At 37.8% G+C, this 15,271-nt stretch overlaps 1 protein-coding gene across 1 annotated transcript in view; it reads left to right on the plus strand.

The window, feature by feature from the left end:
- The window catches only part of SPTLC3 (serine palmitoyltransferase long chain base subunit 3), a 168,182-nt gene that overhangs the window by 37,052 nt on the left and 115,859 nt on the right, over positions 1-15,271 (plus strand). The window contains exon 2 of the mRNA XM_056121968.1: positions 4,308-4,493. Coding sequence (XP_055977943.1) covers positions 4,308-4,493 — 186 coding nt within the window. The remainder of the gene's footprint in view (positions 1-4,307; positions 4,494-15,271) is intronic.

Raw genomic sequence — 15,271 nt, forward strand, 5'->3', positions numbered from 1 at the left:
AAGCGATAGCACAGTGGTAGGGCATTTGCCTTGCACGCGCCCAGCCAGTCGAGCCAGGTTCAATTCCTCCACGATTCCTCCACCCCTCTTGGAGAGCCCAGCAAGCTTCCGAGAGTATCTCACCCACACGGCAAAGCCTGGCAAGCTACCCGTGAAGTATTCGATATGCCAAACACAGTAACAATGAGTCTCTCAACAGAGATGTTCCTGGGCCCGCTCATGCAAATTGATGAACTACAGGAGGACAGTGCTACAGTGCTACGATATTGCTTGCTATATATAATCCACTAAGAATGATCCAAGAAATGATTCTTTTGTTGTTGTTGTTCATCCGGTGATGAACAGGGGTTACTCCTGCCTCTGCACTCAGGAATTACTTCTGATGGTGCTCAGGGAACCATATGGGATGCTGAGAATGAACCTGGGTTGGCCAAGTGCAAGACAAATGCCCTACATGCGGTGTTATTGCTCCAGCCCCCAAGGAACAATTCTTAAGTTGAAAAAAAGGCAACATTTAGAAAAGACAAAGTCATGAAATTTACATACAAGTGGTACTACATGGAAAGTATCATGTTAAGCGAAATGACTCAGAAAGAAAGGGATGGACATAGAAAAATTGCATTCATCTGGGGAATATAAAGTAACAAAATAGGAGACTAACACCCAAGAATGGCCGAGATTAGTACCAGGAATTTTACTCCATAGCTTGGAGGCCAACCACACATGCTAGGGGAAAAGGGAGCTTAGATAGAGAAGGGAGCACCAAATAATGGTATTTGGAGGATCCTCCCAGGATGGGAGAAGCATGCTGAAAGTAGACTATAGACCAAACATGATTGCCACCCATTGCCTCTTTTGCAAACCACAACACCCAATAAGAGAGAGAGAACAAAAGGGAAAGCCCTGCCACAGAGGCAGGGTGGAATGGGGGAGGTGGGGGGTGGGAGGGATACTGGGATCCATGGTGGTGGGAAATGGGCATGGTGGAGGGATGGGTATTTAATCATTGTATAATTGAAACCCAAGCACAAAAATTTGTAAGTCTACAACTGTACCTCATGATGATCACTAATAAAAAAAAATGCAACATACATGTTGATTTTAATGATGCCATGCATATACAAACACACACACAACCTATTATACATATATAAATATATAAGATGTTTCAGTGTTTTATGTATAAAAAGTAAAAAATGTAAATGTACAGGAAAGTAAAAGTATAGTAAAGGCCCTCCCGTTGATCATCGATTTGCTCGAGCGGACCCAGTAACATCTCCATTGGAGACTTTGTTGTTACTGTGTCTGGCATAACATATCAATATAAATTTTATCTTACCAACAGTTAAATTTTCCCCCAAATTACTTCATGTATAACTTTACTTTTCTTTTGTTTTTGTTTGTTTGTTCATTTTTGGGTCATACCCGGCGATGCTCAGGGGTTACTCCTGGCTCATGCACTCAGGAACTATTCCTGGCGGTGCTCAGGGGATCATATGAGATGCCAGATATTGAACCTAGGTTGGTAGCGTGCAAGGAAAACGTCCTACCTGCTGTGCTATCACTCAAGCTCCTATAACTTTACTTTTGATGGGCCTCTTGAAAGAAAATTACAGCTATTATAACACTTTAGCTATGAAATTCTTGAGTATGTACAGATTGATACTGTTTTCCATGAAAATATAATGTTACTCTTGATAAAATTAATAATAACTTATTAAAAATATGTTTCATTCACACTTGATTTTCCACAGATGTTTCAACTGCTTTTATCATCTCTTTCTCTTCTCTCTTTCTCTCTCACACACACACACATACATGCGCATGCGCACACACAGACACACACACACACACACACACACACACATATACAAGATCCGATGAAAGAACATTGGATTGGGATATGTCTCTTAAATCTTCTATCTCACAATTTTTTAAAACAAATTTTTTCACATTGGTAAAGGTATAGTTAAGATACAAACTCTGTATAATTTTAATATTACAGTGCAGTTTGACATAGGTACACAGATACGTAATGCAATAATTACCACAACCAAGTTAGAACTCTCTCACTTCACCTAGTTGTTCTGTGTATGTGTATGTGTTTAAAATACTCTTAATCATTTATTAAAAGTATATGCACAATTTTATTATTAACTATCCAACTATACTATATATTAAATCTCAAAGATTATTGTCCTTATAAACAAATGTTGTGCCTCTTGACCAACATTTCCCCATTTCCTTTATGCTTGAGACTTTGAAACCATTTTTTTACTCTCCACTTTTGAAGTGTTACTCTTTGCAGATCCTACAGATAAGTAATATCATGCAGTATTTGTCATTTTGTAGCTCATTTATTGCACATAGCAAAATATGCTACAGGTGTATCTGTTATCAGAAGTGGAATAATTCTCTTCCTATGAATGAAGAGAATTTTGGGGTATGTGTGTCATACACAATACATATTCCTTATACATTCTTCAAGATATTAATCCTATTTCCTGTGATGATGGGTTCTATTATTACAATATGTTTTGAGACATTTTCACTGTCACTGTCCTCCCATTGTTCATCGATTTGCTCAAGCGGGCCCAGTAACATTGTGAGACTTGTTATTGTGTTTGGCATATCAAATACATCACAGGTAGCTTGCCAGGCTCAGCCCTGCGGGCGAGATACTCTTGATAGCTTGCTGGGCTCTACGAGACAGGTGGAGGAATCAAACTTGGGTCAGCTGGGTTGGCCACGTGCAAGGCAAATGCCCTACTGATTGTATCCATTTCCATTCTTATTAACAATATACAAAATTCCCTTTTCTATGCTTTCCATGTTTCCTCTTATCTTTTAAATGAATGACCATACTGGCAGGTATTTTGTTACTTCTCACCACAGGTTTTGATTTTGAACTTTCCTGATAATTAGCAATTTTGAGCACTTTTTTCCCCCATCCCTGTTAACCATTTGGTATATCGTCTTTATTAAAATATCTATTCATGTCATGTGTCCATTTTTCTTCCTTCACTAGTGACTACATTGTAGGGCTCTCAGGATCACCTTGGTGAATATGTTCAGTGCTAGAATTTAAATCCAGGCCTGATACTTACCCTGAAAACTATTTTAGTTCCTCAGCCATTTTCTGGATGCTTTTTTTGCCAAATATCAGAGATAACAACACTTGTACAGGAACAAAATGGCATTTGAACTCAGTTTCATACTTGCTAGGCAGGCAGTTGTAATCACTAAGTTATCCTGTTAGCCCCATTTTCCATATTTTAGTAAAGTGATTTGATATTTGGCTCTTGAGTTGTATACATTTATATATTTTCCAAAGTAATCATCCATCAGTTACTTGGGTTGCTGATGTTTTATCCCATTCTATACTTTATGTTTTTATTTTGTGTTTTTATTTTATTTTTCCTTTACTGCATCGAAGGTTTTCAGTTTCATATAACATCACCTGTTTATTATTTTTATTTTAAATATAAGGCCAGTATAGAAACTCCTTTGCTATGGATTATCTTATTATGTCCATATTTACTGTCTACATCTATCCTATAAAATTTATTTTTATAACATAGCACTGTAGCACTGTCCTCCCATTGTTCATCGATTTTCTCTGGAGGGCCCAGTAACATCTCCATTTTGAGACTTGTGGCTACTGTGTTTGGCATATTGAATACGTCACGGGTAGCTTGCCATGCTTTTTTTTTTTTTTACCGAGATACTCTCAGTAGCTTGCTGGGCTCTCTGAGAGGGGTGGAGGAATTGAACCCGGCTCAGCTGGGCTGGCTGCACGCAAGGCAAATGCCCTACCGCTGTGCTATAATATAACTAAATTATAAAATTAAATTAGATGTAAGAACTTAAATTTAGATTAAATGTTCCATAAGTATATTGAAAATCATATTATGGTAAGTGCATAGAGTGATTAATTATTCCAACAACTGGAATAACATTTGACTGTCTGGATAAGATAGTAACTTTATAGTAATGATTACATAGTAACTAACAGTATATATACATGTATATATGTATATATATACATATATACATATTTATATACATATATGAGTATTGTATATATACATATGTACATGTATATATACATGTTTTTCTACCCTCTTCAGTGATCAATTCTCAATTCCCTCTTAAAAACCTTATAAATCTATAATACATTCTTTAACATTTAAGAGGTCAAAAGTAAATATATATGTATACATATATACATACACATATATAAATAAAATAAGTGTCAATTTATTGTCGTGGGGGAGAACTAACCTTTTTTTCTGTTGTGTTTTTAGCAAAATGGAAATACGCATTTTCATCATAAGCCAATTGTTGAATCCTTTGAGGAAGCACCTCTTCATGTTATGGTTTTCACTTACATGGGATATGGACTTGGAACCCTCTTTGGCTATTTCAGAGACTTTTTGAGAAACTGGGGAATAGAAAAATGCAATGCTGCTATAGAACGAGAAGAACAAAAAGTATGTATGTTCACACCCACATATATATATATATATCAGTTTCTTTTCTTTCATAAATGTTCTCAGAATTAACAATGCATGTACAAATCCTAAAAAGACTGAGGTGTTTATGATCTACTCTAAATACATTGCTTTCCTCTCCATCTCTTAGAACATCAACGACTGCATGTTTGTTGTTGTGGTTACTTTTACAAATATTTATTAGTAAGCTTTATGAGATACTGAATTTACTGTTCAAACATCATTGGATTTAATATTTATAACACCCCTGTTAGATATCTATTTACATATTATTTTAGAGATGATAAAACAAAATATAAAAGCAAGAACCCATGACTGGAACTGTATTTTAGTATTCTAATTGTATCTCTCCAGCCTGAAATTTTGGAGCTTTTACTTGTAGTAAAAGCTGGAGCGATAGCACAGTGGGTAGGGCGTTTGCCTTGCACGCAGCCAACATGGCCGACCCGAGTTCGATTCCTCCGCCCCTCTCGGAGAGCCCGGCAAGCTACTGAGAGTATTTGATATGCCAGACACAGTAACAACAAAGTCTCCAATGGAGACGTTACTGGGCCCGCTTGAGCAAATCAATGATCAACGGGAGGGCCTTTACTTACTTAATTGTAAAATAAGTATTGTGTTCTATCCTGAAATCAAAAAATGTGTCTAAATGAAATATGAGCTTTCTATTTCTTTTAGGTAAGGATTTGTGATACTCCTGACACTTTGGATTGGATCATTATTTTGTGTGTGTGGCTTTCATTTGTACCTTAGGGTTTTTAACAGCATCATTGGTCTGTATCCCTTCTACCATATTTTGCAATGGTTAAAAATACTTACAGACATTTCCAAATATCTAGTAAAATATAAAATTATCCCTAATTTAGAACAACTGATCTAGATATTCTCACTCTCAACTATTAAGTTTAAAGTTTTATCTTTTTTAAAATAGAAAACTTAGAAAGAATTCAGAGATATTTCAGTATCTTTCATTTGTTTGTATGTTTTCCAAATTGATTAAGCTGGTTTATGATGCTTTTAGACTGGAGCGATAGCACAACAGGTAGGGCATTTGCCTTTCATGCAGCCGACCTGGGTTTGATTCCTCCGCCCCTCTCGGAGAGCCTGGAAAGCTACTGAGAGGATATCACCTGCATGGCAAAGCCTGGCAAGCTACCCATGCTGTATTCGATATGCCAAAAACAGTAACAACAAGTCTCACAATTTGTTGTGAGGCATTACTGGTGCCTGCTTGAGCAAATTGATGAACAATGGGAGGACATGCTATGATGCTGTTAACCTTTTTTTCTCAGTATTGTTTGATAATAATCTGACTTATTTGCATGGGTCCTTTTATGTGGTGAGACCTTGTATATATCTAAGAAAAGATCATAGGTGAGGCAAAAATTTCAATGAACTAAAGTAGTCTCGACTACTTTCAACTTAATAACCAGTGGTGATGGTATTATAAATATTATTAGGTAATATATTAATGAAAAATGTATGAAGCAATTATTTTGGCCTCATGTCAAGTATATTACCTTCAGAAGAAACAAGTCTCAGTTTATTATTACTATTCTTCCTACATTCAGCAAGTATTTGTACTGTCACACATAATGTGTACCAGTACACATGAGTGAAAACACAGTTCCTACATCAGTGAATTTGAGTGAGAATGGAAGAATTTGTGGAGAAAAATTAAGACTTAAATTTCACAAGAAAAACAATAAAAAGTAAAATTTGGAAGGAGGAAGATGTGGAAAATTGGGATCTGTAGAAAGTTGTTCCCTTAGAAAGTCAGGAAGGCCTGAGTCTAGAGCTTGAAAAGTAAGCCGGAGTTTTCTAGTAAGCAAAGTAGAAAAAATTAAACTGCCCTATAATAAAAAGACACTCTAAGAAGAGAGCACTACACATGCCAAGCCATTCATTCACTTGGAAATCAAGTCACATTCTTTTTGAACATATAATTTTTAAGACTGTATTATTTGTTGAGATATAAGAATAACAAAAACAGGTATAGCTCTTTAGAAAACTGACCGTTAAAAAAGCAATTGTAATAGAATTTTATTAACAATGAGCCATTAAATTAAGCAGGAATAATGAGGAAATAAAGAAGAGAAACATCTAACTTGAAGTTAGTGTTCAGTAAAGGTTTCTGGGAGGAAGACTTTAATTGAGATTTGCAGGCTAAAGAAAAAGGAAAGCAATACGGGACAAGAGTCTTATACGGGGAGAAGAAACCTGTTGCAAAATGGCCAAGAAATAAGAGGAAGCATTGTACATTCAAGGAACCAAGGAATTTTAATCACTGTGACCAAATTATTGTGAGAGTGGGAGTAGGTGGGCAGAAAGATTTTTAGAGCTGCAGGCAGGAACTAGATTATAATGGGTTCTTATAAGCCATGGGTTTTCATTGTAAGAACAATGGGAAGGTATTGAAGGACTTCAGGCTGAGAAATGCAGATTTGCAAATTAGAAAGTTTATGTTCACTGCCCCATGATAAAGGAATTGAAGGGTATAATGTAGATTATTTTTTAAAAAATTAGTTAAGAGGCAGTTATCCAGGTTAACAAAAATCTAAGTGAGAGCTTAAGTAGTGAGGTGATGAGTAATAGTAAAAGATTAGTAAAGTAAGTAAGTAAAGGCCCTCCCGTTGATCATCGATTTTGCTCGAGCGGGCCCAGTAACGTCTCCATTGGAGACTTTGTTGTTACTGTGTCTGGCATATCGAATACATCACGGGGAGCTTGCCAGGCTCTGCCATGCGGGCGAGATGCTCTCGGTAGCTTGCCCGGCTCTCCGAGAGGGGCAGAGGAATCGAACTCGGGCCGGCCATGTTGGCTGCGCGCAAGGCAAACGCCCTACCGCTGTGCTAAGAATTGGAAAGATGGATAGATCTGGGGAATTGAGGAGATTTATATGTCAAAGAACACAATGGATTTATGAAAAAGGCATATTAAGAGAAAGAAGATGGCTTCTTTCACTGATATAGAGACCAGAAGAACAACTTGGAGGGCAATGTGGAGATTCATTTTTTGACAGAGTCTTAAGAACTGGCAACTAGACCCAGGAATCTAAAATTCCAGAAAAATAAATATATAAAAATATAAAATATAAAAATAAATAAATAAATAAATATACATCTTGGATGTATATTTGCCACCTTTAATGTATGAAGTATAGCAACATTCACTGAAGTCACAAAAGTAAGAGAGAGAGTCTCTTTTTTTCACTTAGTCCAATGGTAATAAGAGAGAAAGGAAGAGAAGAGCTCTAGGAATTTTATAGAATTTAAAAGGTGTTAGAGATAGCATTCTAATTCGAGAAAAAAGTCAAGATGATTAAAAAATTCTTATACTAACTTAAGAATCAATATATGTGCTTGAACTGAAAAGAGATAGTAGCAATATACAAATGGAAACTAGGTGCAGAGATATTTAAGAGACAGAATCAAGTCTTTGCTATGTGATATACAGAAAGCAATACAGAAAGGAAAAGTCAACATGCTTTCTTTGGTGAAATACAATGTTGATAGACACAGCGTATTCTGGAATATTTTCTTAAAAAGAGGATGTATCAAATTTCTCAGGTTTGGCATCCCTTTGTCAGGTTTCAAAATTGCAGTCTATACCTTCCTTCCTTCCTTCCTTCCTTCCTTCCTTCCTTCCTTCCTTCCTTCCTTCCTTCCTTCCTCCCTTCCTCCCTTCCTTCCTTCCTCCTTCCTTCCTCCTTCCTTCCTCCTTCCTTCCTCCTTCCTCCTTCCTTCCTCCTTCCTTCCTCCTTCCTTCCTTCTTCCTTCCTTCCTTCCTTCCTTCCTTCCTTTCCTTCCTTCCTTCCTCCCTCTCTTTCTCCCTCCTTCCCTCCTTCCCTTCCTTCCTTCCTTCCTTCCTTCCTTCCTTCCTTCCTTCCTTCCTTCCTTTCCTTCCTTCCTTCCTCCCTCTCTTTCTCCCTCCTTCCCTCCTTCCCTTCCTTCCTTCCTTCCTTCCTTCCTTCTTTCCTTCCTTCCTTCCTTCCTTCCTCCCTCCCTCCCTCCCTCCCTCCCTCCCTTCCTTTCTTCCTTCCTTTTCTTTCTCTTTTCCTTTCTTCTTCCTCCCTCCTCCCGCCCTCCTTTCCTTCCTTCCTCTGTTTCTTTCATTTGGGTGGTACATCATACAGTGTTCAAGGACTACTCCTAGGTCTGTGCTCATGGATCACTCATGGTAAGGGTTGGGGGAACATATATCATGCCAAAGATCAAACCCTGTTATGATAGGGAAAATGTCTTACCTGCTATACTATCTCTTCCACCCCAACAATTTATTTTCCAGCCAGTTTCAATATGTTTGCTCTATTCAAGCAAGCAAGACTCATCATTTTGTTTTGGCTAAAGCATATATTACATTCAAAGCAGAATAGATTTACTTGGGCACAGCAGGTTGGCTCTCAAGGAAGCCAACTATGATCTGGTGAGTTGAGGATGTGAAGTTACTGCTCTGTATTTCTGAACTCATCACCTGTACCATCCATGAAGGAGAATAAAAGGAGAAAAGGGAACAGGAGAGTTATGATACAGTACCAACAGAGGTTTCTATAACTCCTAGACATCAGGGCTCTTCAGAATCAATTTCACTGAGGAAACGGGATTGAGCTTTCCTAGATGATAAGCGGGAGCTGCTGTTAGAGAAAGGTCTGATTTCCACCAGGGCAGCTCCCTTCAACAAGCTGTCAGAGTTCAACATTCCAAGTCTCACGGCACTTGATTGCTCAAGAGCTTGGATAATTCTTCAAGAGGAAGACTCTGCATTGAATAAATCAGTGTCTTATTTCTTAACAAAATAAATTATTCTACTCCGGTTTGATCTCCTTGTATTAAAGAGCTCCAGTTGACTCATCTTGGTTGGCATACCTTTCATGTACCATGTTTGTTTTTGTTTCCACTACATCCCATTTCACTTCTCTTCCACTGTGTGTTATTTATTGAGCTTTTTTTGCTTTTGAGGGAACTTAGCAATTTATAGCCCTTCTGAATAACAGGTTCTAGTAAAGTACAATTGCTTTATGATGGACTATAAATCCGAGCTTCATACTGACCCTTGCTGACAGTATTCCTGCTTTATGGCAATAAGCTATTTGACATGCATCTTGAAGTCTCTTGTTGAAACGTAAGATATTCTGCTTTTAAGTCACCTCCTAATGTGTTTTCAGAAATAAGCTTTATTCTGTTCTAGAGGTAATCACAGGGAGTATAGAATATGTTATCCAGAAAGAAAGAAACAACTGGAAGCCTGAAAGAGAGTTTAAAGTTGAAATCAAAGTTTCAATCTCCAAAATGAGGGAGCTAGTTCCAGCTAGTTCCTGACATCACAGACCCAAGCAGCACAGAAAAATCTGGTAAGGGCAAAAGAACACCAGGAAAATATGTATGGTCAGTGGTGGTACAGAAAATTAATCACGTATTATTTAAAGAATAATAAAGAGATAATTATTGTTTCCAATTATACTTACACAAAGTTCATTTTTTAATTTTTGACAAAAGTTGTATGTATATGTAAGGCAAACACCAGGTTTGATTTCATAGTAGAATGATTACTACAATATCATTTGTATGCTTCTCTCCTTGCTTTTTTTTGTAAAAATTTATTATGCCAACTTTCCTACTTTCATTTTCACTGTGATAACTTCTCCCTCATACCAAATTATCTATTCAAACTAATGTGTTACCCTCAAGATTATAATCACTTTTTAATCTTTTTATTTAGTTCAAATACCCTGAAATTAATTCCAAAAAAATGACTCTGAAAATTATTTTTAACTGAATCACGTGACTACTAAGTCACTTGATGTTACACATTCACTTAATATATACAAAAAAATAGATTTTTTTTTTTGCTTTTTGGGTCACACCCGGCAATGCACAGGGGTTACTCCTGGCTCTGCACTCAGGAATTCCTCCTGGCGGTGCTCAGGGAACCATATGGGTTGCTGAGAATTGAACCTGGGTCGGCTGCATGCAAGGCAAACTACCTACCCGCTGTGCTATCTCTCCAGTCCCCCAAACAGAAAACTTTTTAAAAATAGAAAACTTTTTAAAAGCTCCAATAAGACCTTTAAAGGGTTTCAGGATCAGAATACTAAGAAGCTCAGCTTGAACCAACAATCAAAAGACACTAGAAACTAGGAAGACAGGTAGATACAGGTCTTAAAGTCCTTTGATTAAAATTTTGCTTGGAATTTTTGGGACACATGAATATTTTTATCTAAAAACACTTCATGTTGAATCACAAGTTATTAAAGATCTTTAGATAAAATACTCTCTCAATTATATAACAGCCCACTTTCAAAACTCTAGAAATTGATATTAGCAAATATAATCATTTAAATATAAATACCAAGCATCATCAGATACTTAAAAAACCAATCACAGTCATATTTTTGTCTCAACTCTATGACTGGAGATTCACTTCTCATGGCATGATGCCTGGCTTAAAACATTTCAATAGCAATTCTGTGTTTACACAGATTCCCAGTAACCCCATAAGTAAATCCCAGGCATTTCTGGCCCATCCCCAGAAATTTTTACTCCCACATAAAACAAAGGATTCAGTAAGTTGTAACTATAGAAAACTTTAAGACAAATCTCCTAATGTTAGCATGAATTCAATCTCTCCCTTATGCATTCACATTTTACATTCTCAATGTGGGCATGTCCTAATGTAGACTTAACCTAGAGAGACTTTCATCTGTATAATTTTAAAGAAGTATTACTTTAACACCTCTTATTTTACCCAAAGTAATAGAAGATTCAAGCACTGGTTTTCCTTCAAAGTGTCTAAATTTGTGTCCCTGGAAATTTAACATAGTAGCCAGCATCTGGTAGAATGGTGATATTAGACCAGAGATTCTCAGTCTTAGCTGTACATTTAAGTTACCTGAAAACCTTAAAAGTAACTAATTCTTGGAGTTTTTCTATAGATATTTTGATTTGGTTGGAGAGCCTGGCAAGCTACTGAGAGTATCTCGCCTGCACAGCAAAGCCTGGCAAGCTACCCGTGATGTATTGATACGCCAAAAACAGTAACAACAAGTCTCACAATTTGTTGTGAGACGTTACTGGTGCCCGCTCGAGCAAATCGATGAAAAACGGGAGGACAGTGCTACAGTGCTACAGCTTTGTGAATTATAGTGATTGCTGGAGCTCAAAACAGCTGAATCCCTGAAGACAGTTATGGAAACCAATGATTGAAGCAATACTTCTCAAATTTTCTTGTGCATATAAGAAATAAGTCAGAGATCATACAGATTTTTCCTTTGACAGCTTTAGGAGATGTAGGCCTAGGATTCTACAGTTCTCACAAACTCCTCTTTGGTTCCAGTGCTGCTCTTCCAGGAACAGCCTGTTGATCCTTCTTAACAGTTTTATTTGTAACTTCATTCAAAATATAGAATTTGGCTGGAGCAATAGTTCAACAGGTAAGGTGCTTGCCTTGTATTCGGCTGACCGTGGTTCTATTTCTGGTATTTCATATGGTCCCCTGAGTCCACCAAAAGTGAGAGATAACTAAGTGCAGAGCCTGGAGTAAACCCTGAGAAGACTTGGTCAATTTTCATGATCCAGCAGGGATATTGACATGTTCAAGTGTGAATCTAAAGATTCTCAAGTGAAGCTCACTTGTCTCCTGTGTCCAGGAAATCATCTCCTTCATAAGCACAGCTTTTCTGTCAGATTCAGGAAAGATGGCCCTAGCCAACTCTGTTTTTAGTGTGGCAGTTGTCAAAATTCTATTTTGGCATATTAACAGCCTGATTCCCACTAAAACTAAATCAGAGCTTCTGAACCTTTTGTGCACTTTGGACCTTCATGCTACCATTACTGGGACTTTCCTTCCTTCCACCTCCACCATCTCTTATTCCACCCTGTCCCTGGAGTTTGTGATCCCTGACTTTCTATTCATTCTTTCCTTCTCTTCATTCTCCTGTTCACTACCATACTGCTTTTCTCTTTCTTCTTCAAATTAAATTTCAAGGTCCTTGAAATACTCTCATCTGGGTCTATTCACCATCTTAATAAGTTTTCCTTTAAATGTTGGTTCATGAGATTCAGGGTGGCCCTAGTCCTGTCTGAAAATTATGAGTATATTTCATCAGCAGTTCTTCAAGATCCAATCTTCTTAAACTGGGAGTCCCAACTTGTTCTATGTATTTTCACAATTTTTTTAAATGTGTTTTAAAATAATTTAATCTTAGATGTATTATCAATTAATTTTTAATCTATCTGACTATGTTAATATACCTATATACCCAGGGTTACACAAAACTATCTCAAGCAAAGAGAAGTTGCGTATCTCCTTTTTAGAAGTTCCTACCCGTAACAGTGGTTTTTAAATCACTGGTTCCAGCTATCTTTTGTTCTATAAGTATAAAAAGATTGTAAACCACCAGTTTGTCTGACTCTTACAATGAGTTTTGAAAAGTAAAGGCAGAACATTTTGGCTAGAGATGGTTGCCACGTGACTTCTCACTTCTAACTTTTGTTGTTAAGGAATCATAGTGGTTGTTAGTTAAGCGACTGTGGGGGTTGAAGGTGTAAACAGGGCAAATCCATGCCCCCCAAAAGAAACTGGATTAGACAAAGCTGATGGCAACAGGTATAGCAAGAGAGTCTAAAAACAAACATATTTTGAACATTGAACCAACCAGTATTTGCTAATACAGATTTAACTTGAGAGAAAAATCGAGAATGATTCAGATTTATGGCCAGAATACAGAGCCCAGTGGATTGCCATTTTCTCAGAGCCGTGGTATGATCTGAGAACAATTGCAAGAACAAGACTGAAGAGGAACCTCACCTACACAGTTTTGGGCATGCCAAGACTGAGTGCTGATGAGTGTGACCCAAAGCACAGAGGAAGGCTTGGCCTAGAAGAGAGTCCAGAAACCTACTTTAAGGAAATGGGGGAGGAGGGGAGGGCAGAGGCAGACGTCCAAATGTAGGTGCAGGTAAGTGATTATAGTGTGCGAAAGTTCACACATCTGCCCATTTCTTACTGAAACAGGAAGATCATTAGCAGAAGTCAGGGGACCAAAACGAGTGTTGGAGGTTTGGCAAAAACAAAGAAAGTTATTTCTATTTCCTGCTACTTCTGTTGCTTGTCTCTCTCTCCCTAACTCAGAGATAAAAACCTCCTCACTATTTCCCAAGCAAATCTCCCACATATGAACCTCAGGGATTTTCAATCTGCTTTTCTCTTTGCCTAAAATACTCCTCCCTCAGATATTGGACCACTGTCTCCCTCATTTCCTAACTTACAAAGAAACCAGTAGTGTAAAATGCAGAACTCTTTGGACAGTAAAAATCCTCAGTCCCGAGACTGGAATGATAATACAGTGCGTAGGGCATTTGCCTTGCATGGGGCCAACCCGGGTTTGATTCCCAGCATCCCATATGGTCCCCTGAGCACCGCCAGGAGGAATTCCTGAATGCAGAGCCAAGAGTAACCCCTGTGCATTTCCGGGCATGACCCAAAAATCAAAAAAAAAAATCTCTAATCCCTTCAACCAGTCTTGGACCTAAAAACCTAGCCACTTATAAGAAAATTCACCCTCACAAGAGAAACTTATTTTCTGCACTGAATTTACTAAAGAAGTATGATGACTCAAAAATAAAATTTTAGAAAAAAATTTAAAATATGAACCTTTTGGGGTCGAAGAGATAGTACAGTGGGTAAAGTCCTTGCCTTGCATTCAGTTGATCTAGGTTCAATCCTTGGTATCCCATATGGTGCCCTGAGCACCAATCCAGGTGTAAGCACAGTTGAGTGTGGCACAAAAACAAAGCAAAAAATGCAATTGGGCTTTAAAAATATAAATATTACAGTAGCCAGAAACTGGAAGAGACCTGAGTGCCCAAGAACAGATGACTGGTTAAAGAAACTTTGGTACATCTACACAATGGAGTACTATGTGGCTCTTAGAAAAGATGAAGTCATGAACTTTACATACAAGTGGTACAATATGGAAAGTATCATGCTAAGCGAAATGAGTCAGAAAGAGAGGGATAGACATAGAAAGATAGCATTCATCTGGGGGATATAAAATAATAAAATATGAGATTAATACCCAAGAATAGCTGAGAGCAACACCAGGAGAATTACTCCATAACTTAGAGGCCAACTGGGTATTCTAGGGGAAAGGACAATTCAGATAGAAAGGGGAACACCAAGTGGAAGGTGTTTGGAGGATCCTCCCAGGAGGGGAGATGCAGGTTGAAAGTAGACTGGACTGAACATGTTCGCCACTCAATGCCTCTTTGGCTGATCACAACACCCAGGAGGAGAGAGAAAACAAAAGGGAATGCCCTGCCACAGTGGCGGGGGGGGGGGGGGGGAATGGGGGGATGGGAGGATGGGGGGGAGGGATATTATCCTGGTGGTGGAAAATGGGCACTGGTGGAGGGATGGGTATTTGATCGTGGTATGACCGAGATCCAAGCACAAAAATTTGTAAATCTACAACTGTACCTCATGGTGTTTCACTAATAAAAAAAAAAAAATGAGTGATAGGATGTTACTCTAGCAAAGTCAGAAGGAATTATCTGGAATTCTTCTCTGGGTTGATTTTCAAATGCAGGAATTGTGATTATTGATGTAGTAGGGATCTTTATTATTGGCTAATTACTATTAATCAGTTATCAACGAGTTATTTTTAAATGTGGCATAACAAACAAAAACACTGTTCTCCCATTCCTCATCAATTTGCTCGAACAGGCCCAGTAAAGTCTCTGTTTTGAGACTTGTTGTTA

Source organism: Sorex fumeus, unplaced genomic scaffold (assembly GCF_029834395.1).
Source record: "Sorex fumeus unplaced genomic scaffold, SorFum_2.1 ptg000044l, whole genome shotgun sequence".
Taxonomy (NCBI): Eukaryota; Metazoa; Chordata; class Mammalia; order Eulipotyphla; family Soricidae; genus Sorex; species Sorex fumeus.